Raw genomic sequence first — 8,679 nt, 5'->3', positions numbered from 1 at the left:
TGTATATCAGCTGGCGGGTGGTGCAGAGACATTGCGCGTGCATTACTTTTAAACTTAATCCTTATTTTTATTTTATGGTAGTATAGTTATATTTATTTTAGTTTATTTTATATATTTATTTATTTATTTTTATTATAATAGTATAGTTATAGTTATATTATTCTGTTATATTTAATTTGTATACAATGGAATGTATTGATGATTCGTTTCTTTCTGCTAATGATTCTATGCTGTCATCTGATAACGATAGTTATTGTTCACTTCCCGATTCCCTTGGAGACTGTATACGGCAGACGTTTGATAAATCATCTGACTGCCTTTTAAATGTATGTCACATTAATGCTCAAAGTATACCAAGTCACTACAATGACTTATTCATTACTTTCACTAACACTAATGTTCATGCTGTCTTGATTTCTGAGAGTTGGCTTAAGCCTCATTTACCTTCTGCTATCTACCCTCTCGATGGCTTTACTTTAATACGGAATGATCGTATCGATGCCCGAGGGGGCGGCGTTGCTATATATCTCCGCAGTAACATTTCTTATAAAACAATAGCTTGCTCGTCTGCTGATTCTTCTATACCTGTGGAATATATCTTTCTTGAAATTTCTATGAAGGGAGCAAAAATTGTTCTCGGTGTCGTATACTGTCCCCCCAACGTCGACTACTTCTCCAGTCTCGAGCCGATTCTGGAATCTTTAGGGTCAGATTATTCACATCACATTATCATGGGTGATTTCAACACCAACTTCATAGCTCCTTTATCCTCTCGTTCCCGTAAACTTCAGGAAATCATTAGGTCTACTGGTCTTCATGTCTTGCCTCTACAGGCTACTCACCACAACATTAATGGCGATGATACTTGGCTAGACCTAATGCTGACCTCCACTCCTACCTCTGTACCCACTCACGGTCAATATCCTGCTCCTGGTTTTTCCCATCACGACCTCATCTTTTTATCCTATACGATTAAACCTCCTAAACCACAGCCCAGGGTTTTGTCCATGCGTAGTTTTGGTCGTATGAATAAGGAAAATCTATGGAAAGACGCTTCTAAAGTGGACTGGGACAAACTAATATCTTCACCCTCGGTAGATGAAAAGGTTCACATATTCAGTGAGGTTGTCCTTGGGCTTTACAACACTCATGCGCCTATCAGAAAAATTAAACTGAAACGCCCACCAGCTCCTTGGATGACTGAAGGTATTCGGATGGCTATGAGGCGCCGGGATCGGGCTTTTCGAAAATTTAGGAGGAATCGGTGTAATGATAACTGGACTAAATTTAAAGTGTCGAGGAACCGGTGCAATCAGATGATACGTAACGCTAAACGACGCCACATTCTAGAAAACATAAATTCCGCTTCGCCTGCCGATATTTGGAAATTCCTTGGAACTCTGGGTATTGGCAGCGTCACTCTGATTTTCAGGCGACGATAAGTTTGAATGACATCAACTTTCATTTCTCCTCTGCTACACCACTAACTAATCAAACGAAATGTCGCACCTTGAACTACCTGAATGGTTTGTCTCGACTTAATGTTGACTCCTTTGAATTTTCTTCGGTTGCTGTGGATGAGATCAAAAATATTATCCTGTCCATAAAATCGAACGCAGTGGGTTGTGACAATATAAGTCGCCGTATGATCGTCACAATCCTGGATCATCTTCTGCCAGCTATATGGCACATCACAAATTTTTCCCTATCATCAGGCTCTTTTCCTTCACTGTGGCGTAAGGCTTATGTTCTTCCTTTACCTAAAATTCCTAACCCTTCCCTTCCAAATCACTTCAGGCCCATATCTATTCTTCCCTTTCTATCCAAGGTGATCGAGGCCTGCGTACACAAACAATTGTCGCAGTTTATTTTCCGGAACAACCTATTGAGCCCTTACCAGTCTGGCTTCCGACCAGGTCACTCCACTGTTTCCGCTCTCCTTGAAGTGGTTGGCGACATTAGGACAGGTATGCAAGACACTAAAGTCACAGTACTGGTACTAATTGATTTTTCAAATGCGTTCAATGCCGTCAATCACGATATCCTCCTATCTATTTTGTCCTATATTATGATCTCTCCTACAGCACTGGAATGGTTTTCATCATATCTTCGGGGACGCCAGCAGTGTACTCGTATTGATGACACCTCTTCAAGTTGGTGTAGTGTCAACTCTGGCGTGCCCCAGGGCGGTATTTTGTCTCCATTATTATTTTCTATTTTTATAAATTTCTTAACACATAATCTTCAGTGTGCGTATCATCTGTATGCTGATGACTTGCAGCTTTATAGACAGACGACTGTGGAGTCTATTTCTCAGGCAATAAACCAGCTAAATAAGGATCTGGACTACATATGCAGTTGGTCAACTAAGTTTGGCTTAACTGTGAATCCAACGAAATGCCAAGCCATTATTGTGGGCAGTCCTCGTATGATCCAACGCTTAACTACTATGTCACTCCCACCTATATTCTATAAGTACAGCAATTCCCCTAAGTTCCGTGGTTAAGAACCTAGGCCTTTACATAGACTCCACACTCGACTGGAAAGCTCAAGTATCTTACGTTGGACAAAGAACCTCTGGAATTCTTCGTGCTCTGTATCGCCTCAAGAATTTCTTACCATCAGCGACCAAGACTATGCTAGTACAAGCCTTGATCTTCCCTATAATTGATTATGGTGATGTGTGTTATTTTGACCTGAATGCAGACCTTCTTAATAAACTTGATCGTCTTCTTAATAACCGCATTCGATTTATTTTTAATCTTCGTAAATATGATCATATATCTTCCTATCGTGCTCAGCTCAAACTTCTACCGATTCGTCAGCGTCGTAATTTACGTGCACTGACGACTCTTCATTCCTTACTTATGTCTCCCGAACCTCCTTCCTATCTAACTTCCTATTTTCAATATCTTCACTCCAGCCATGAGCGGGCCCTACGTTCTCTCAATAGCCTATTAATTCGTTGTCCCACACATAGTTCTAGTTATGTTCGTAACTCTTTCGTCGTGCAATCTGTTCTGCTATGGAATGCGCTTCCTCTCGAGATCCGGACTATTACTAACCGCTGCACGTTCAAGTTAAGGGTTCGGCGAATGCTGTTGGAAAAGTTAGCGGAATCGTCATGAACTTGATGAAGTTATTTGTTAAGGAAATTTATTAATATATTCCTTTTAATACTGTATAAACTATTATATGTATGTATGTGTGTATATATGTATGTATGTATGTATGTATATGTATATGTGATTTTGTATATATTATGTAGATATACTTTTTTTGTATGTATTCGTTACCTAATATAAATTTCATTGCACCTACCACTATTTACTCTGTACTACCTTTGGTTGACTGGTAGAGAATGCCTTAGGCATTAAGTCCGCCAATGTAAATTTTACATGAAGTGTAATAAATAAATAAATAAATAAATAATCGGCAGCGAGCGACTCCGCCTCCAGCTCCCATGGCGGCGTCCCCGCCAACACACACGCCGCCTCGAAGGTGATGTTGCGATATCCGCGGATGACCCTGATAGCAACGGTGCGCTGCGGCCGGCGCAGGAACCGAGCCATAGTGGCCCGATTGCGTGGCTCAGCCCATACAGGCGCACCGTACAGGGCAATCGATCGCACCACCCCCGCATAGAGGCGGCGCACAACCTGATCCAGCCCCCCGATATTCAGGAGCAGTCGGCTCAAATTACCGGCTGTCCTCATTAATCGGGGGACCAGCTCCGCAAAGTGAGCACGAAAAGCCCACCGGCTGTCCAACACGAGGCCGAGGTACCTCATCTGCACCCCGACCCCTATCCGGACGCCTCCAACCACGATGTGGGCGTCGACAGGTGGCGCTCTCCGCGGCCCGTGAAACCACAAGGCCTCGGATTTACTGAGCGCCACGTCGAGGCCCAGTCTCTTTATCCTCCCGACGACGAGGGCCACTCCAGCTGTGGCGAGACGGGCAGACTCTCTATAATCATCCCCCGGGCCACGACCAACGTGTCGTCCGCGTAACAAATAACGCGGAGGCCCGGGAGGAGGGCACCCCTCAGCACCCAGTCGTACCCAATGTTCCACAAGAGGGGTCCGAGAACCGACTCCTGCGGAACACCACGCACGACCGGAAAACGGTGAAGGGTCCCACCGTACCCGGTACATTCGACCAACCTGGCCTCCAAATAGGAGCCAACCAGCCGGCGGAGGTAGAAGGGCACTCCATGCCTCTCCAGTGCCCCCCCTATCACGGACCAGGGCAGGGTGTTAAATGCGTTGGCGATATCACGAGACACCGCCAGCGCCACCCCACCCCGTGAGACAGCCTCGTCCGAGAGGGCCCGCACGGATACGTTCCAGAATATTGAGATTAGAGAATATTTGAAATCTTTATAGAATAAATCATGGAGGAAATGCCCATAATCTCCACGCTGGGCAGGCGTGTTGGAGATCGCAGAGACACCGCTCTTTTTTGTACCACTAACACTGCTGCCTGTCAGTGATCAGGTTTTTTAGTTGTGCCAAGCATAGACTGCGCTATACCGCTATCATCCGGTCGCCAGAGCCTCGTTCGTTAATCAGCAGGATGACCGCGGGCAGGTAAGGTTGACTTGGAATGAATAGATGGTGTTTCATTCCCGTACATCCCACCCCCGTCAACCCCGGTTCCGGAGTGAAGACCGCGCAGCGGAAGACGTAACGTGGGACGCCCCCTGGCTAGATGGTGCGATGACCTCCGCACGGTGGCCGGCAAGAAGTGGCTGAGGAGAGCCGCAGACCGGGCTCAGTGGTGTAGATTGGGAGAGGCCTATGTCCAGCAGTGGACGACTATGGGCTGTTGATGATGATGATGATGATGATAGAATAAATATTAAGATAATAAGATATTGGATCGTTCAATTCGTCGGGTTATTTGATAGGACCATTGCATACTAAGCATTATATCTAGCATCGTCAATTTCAAGAAATAATATTCCAAATCAATGCTTTAGTCAGTAGACACATAAAATAGCCTAGCAGTAGCCAAAATTTTAATAAACTTTATTACAAATCAAACGTCCCATAAAATTGAAACTCAAATAATTGGTTGTTTTAATCTAGATTTTGATCCTTTTGTATTCTATTTGGAGGACACAAGGTCTCTGTACCCGAAAACATCAAAGGTCTACTATATATAATTGAATATTTGTAGAGATTTATCTTTAATTTTCATAGATTTTGTTCGTAATATTCTGCATTTGATCATTTTTCTAGTTGAGGTGAAACTTTTGACGTTCATTGACCTTTCGGGAAAATATTTCGGCAAAGGTGAGGTCATAGTTTGCCCCTACTTCTCCCAAATTAATTTCCCCCAACCAACTGGCTATACGTCGGAAAATTCTTTTGTTGTAACGAAAATTCGCAGCAGCATCGTACTGATTTGTATAATGGATGAATAAATTGAAGGTGTGAATGAACATCAAGAAGGTAGTAAAGATCATAGGCGTACCTTGCATTTTAAGCCTTAAAGCATGCAGCTTTGAAGTCGTCGTGGCCTAACGGATAAGACGTCCGGTGCATTCGTGTTGAGCGATGCACCGGTGTTCGAATCTCAGGCGGGTACCAATTTTTCTAATGAAATACGTACTCAACAAATGTTCACGATTGATTTCCACGGTGAAGGAATAACATCGTGTAATAAAAATGAAACCCGCAAAATTATAATTTGCGTAATTACTGGTGGTAGGACCTCTTGTGAGTTCGCGCGGGTGGGTACCACCACCCTGCCTATTTCTGCCGTGAAGCAGTACTGCGTTTCGGTTTGAAGGGTGGGGCAGCCGTTGTAACTATACTCGAAACCTTAGAACTTATATCTCAAGGTGGGTGGCGCATTTACGTTGTAGATGTCTATGGGCTCCAGTAACCACTTAACATCAGGTGGGCTGTGAGCTCGTCCACCCATTAAAAAAGGTAAAGTGTCGTTATCACTAAAATATTTTTATGCAAATACCATTCACACCGGAGTTTGGATTTGCTGCAGAGACGTACAAGAGGTTGGCGCCAACGCTTAGGTATCAAACCACCATCTATACCCGGGATATTCTGTACATTAGTGATCGAGGCAAATTCATTTTAAAGGTAATTAAAAGCACTTTTACGATTTAATGTCGCCTTTTTTACTATGATTGGTATTTTTTTATGACGCTTACAGTTTTGTGGTCACAGGTGACTCAAGGACTAAACGAGGTTAAACCGTTAAAGTTTAAGGGCGAATCGTCGATAGATCGACTCTCTACTAATGCGTATGTATTAAGAGCCTCGGAATACCGACTGTTTGCGCAGTTTTAATTATTTAGCAATTTATGCAAAATATGTGAAAATAAGCTCAACACCAAAATTTCATTGCACCTACCATTTATTCCCAATAAATAAATCTATACTTATAAATGAAATTGGAGTGTCTGTTTGTAATATTGAAATAACCTCTTTTTACTACATGCATATGAATATATTATATACGGTACGTACACCAAAATAACATTTTTTACAATTTTCGTCTGTCTGTCTGTTTGTTCCGGCTAATCTCTGGAACGGCTGGACCGATTTTGACGGGACTTTCACTGACAGGTAGCTGATGATATAAGGAGTAACTTAGGCTACTTTTTTTTAAACTAGCTTCGCCCCGCGGCGTCGCCCGCGATACGACATTAACCGCGCCTGACATCGCGGTAATCAACTATTCAATAATAAAATTTAATGTTTCCGAAGCGAAGCGAGGGCGGGTCGCCAGTGAATAAATAAAAGGCTTAAACTTCTGATTTGTTTCTTGTAACATCCATTGTTGAATGTCAACGTGTATTTTTATTTCAGTCAAACGCTGCGCTAGTTTCCGCGACTTCAATCTTTTATTGGATTCGATATTAAAACGCAGTAACGCTTTTGACGAGAAAATCGATCTAGTTTTGTTTCATACTGAATATGTCAATTGACAACCAGGCAACATTGACCAACCATTCAAACGTAGAGAGGGTATGAAATTGAATCTGCGACTCTACCACTCGATTCTTGTAACACACAAGTATTGACATTTTACATAAAAAAATAAATTGAAATAAAATTTTAACATATTATGTTCTTCATACGGAAATATGCACCAAGCAAAACTTTCAAATTCCAAAAAGCAAAAAAAAATTACAGCCGGCACTTGGAAACGACAAAAAAATAGTAATGAATAGTCATATAATAATGTGTTAGATTTTTAAGCTACTAACACATTAATATCACTTCACATCATCACTACTGCCACATCATCAATAGCGCCGCATCATGGATCTGTACACTAAGTTACAAGAGGTGGAATCAAGCGTTGTGCAGAGGATGACTGAGTTTGAAGCAATGCTGAGCAGTCACCAGTCACCACACGCGGACCTAGGCAAGTTGTCACAAGATTTCATAGCATTCCGGAATCTCACACTACAAACACTCAACATGCTGAGGTCACAGATGGAGCTTGTTCTCTTGGGGTTGGACAGGCATGAGATGGCGTCGCGTCGTAAGGTCCTTCTGTTTCATGGAATCCCGGAGTCAGATGCCACAGACCCAGCAACAGCAATTGTGGGTATATTAACCAACCAAATGAAAGTGGCTGGTTGCACAGAAGAGGACTTAACTGCTTGCTATCGATTAGGCTCCAACACCAATAAGCCTAGGCCTATATTAGTCAGGTTCCAGAGTTTGAGGCGATGCAATGAAGTGTGGAAGAACAAGACACTCCTGAAGGGGTCTAGGGTCATCATTTCAGAATTTCTGACCAAATCACGTCATGATGTCTTTTTGGAGGCCCGCTCTCATTTCGGCGTTAAGCGCTGCTGGACAACAGATGGGAAAATAATCGTCCTTCTCCCGGATAATAAACGCAGTAAGATTGAACAGATGTTTGAACTTCAGCATCTGAAAACCAAGTTTCCCTCGGCTCAAAAAGCGCAAGGAGCTCCTCAGTCATCTGGGAAATCTCATGACGAACCCAAGACGGCACCAAAATCAGCGGCAGAGCGAGAAATCGGCAAGAGGACGACTCGTCGAAAGTAGTATGGCGGTATCTTGAACATCTATTCATAGATGTAACACTAAAAACTTAGTTATCTATTCGAGGTAGTTGTAATGTGTTTTTGAACATTATTTCGATCAACTTTCAAAATTACCAACATATAAAAATTTTATTGTAATAGAACTGACAGATAGATAAGTGATAATCATAGATTATGCACTTAGTAGTAGCAGCAGTAGGGTTTTTCTCGAAGAGAAAAGCAATGGAACTATGCCATACAGCCAACTCTTAAGTTTTATATTGTCAATATAAATTATACATTTACTTAATATATTTGTGACAATGACAATAGGATTTGCGTTTTGTTTTTAGTATGTACATTTTCTGACTTAGATTAAAGTGCTTTGCCAATCTCGAAAGGAGCGTTTGTGAAGTAAGTTACAGTTGTAAATCTTTAGATTTTAGTTTTACGTTAGCTTTATTTATTTTTTTAGTGTTTTCTATTATTTTACTTTATTATTGTTTTGTATATATTTATATTATATTATCTTAGTATGTCAAATTTAGATATTAATGATGCCTTCTTCTCATGCTCTTCCTCAAGCTCGTCTGACATAAGCTATGGTAGTGCATTTAGTGAGGATGATGACTCAACTCATT

At 42.0% G+C, this 8,679-nt stretch overlaps 1 protein-coding gene across 1 annotated transcript; it reads left to right on the top strand.

The window, feature by feature from the left end:
• Positions 1 to 7,312: 7,312 nt before the first annotated feature.
• On the top strand, positions 7,313 to 8,398 carry LOC149499711 (uncharacterized). Its single transcript, XM_089739062.1, has one exon. The coding sequence runs from the start codon at positions 7,350 to 7,352 to the stop codon at positions 8,058 to 8,060; it is 711 nt and encodes a 236-aa protein (XP_089595188.1). The 5' UTR covers positions 7,313 to 7,349; the 3' UTR covers positions 8,061 to 8,398.
• The last annotated feature ends 281 nt before the right edge of the window (positions 8,399 to 8,679 follow it).

This window comes from Bombyx mandarina, chromosome 28 (genome assembly GCF_030267445.1).
Source record: "Bombyx mandarina strain Sakado chromosome 28, ASM3026744v2".
Classification (NCBI taxonomy): domain Eukaryota; kingdom Metazoa; phylum Arthropoda; class Insecta; order Lepidoptera; family Bombycidae; genus Bombyx; species Bombyx mandarina.
Note: the sequence above shows the minus strand (reverse complement) of the source record. Positions and strands in the feature narration are given on the sequence as shown.

Bases quoted from the DNA above. Each gene is read 5' to 3' on its own strand.
- LOC149499711 (XM_089739062.1), top strand. From the start codon at position 7,350: ATGACTGAGTTTGAAGCAATGCTGAGCAGTCACCAGTCACCACACGCG.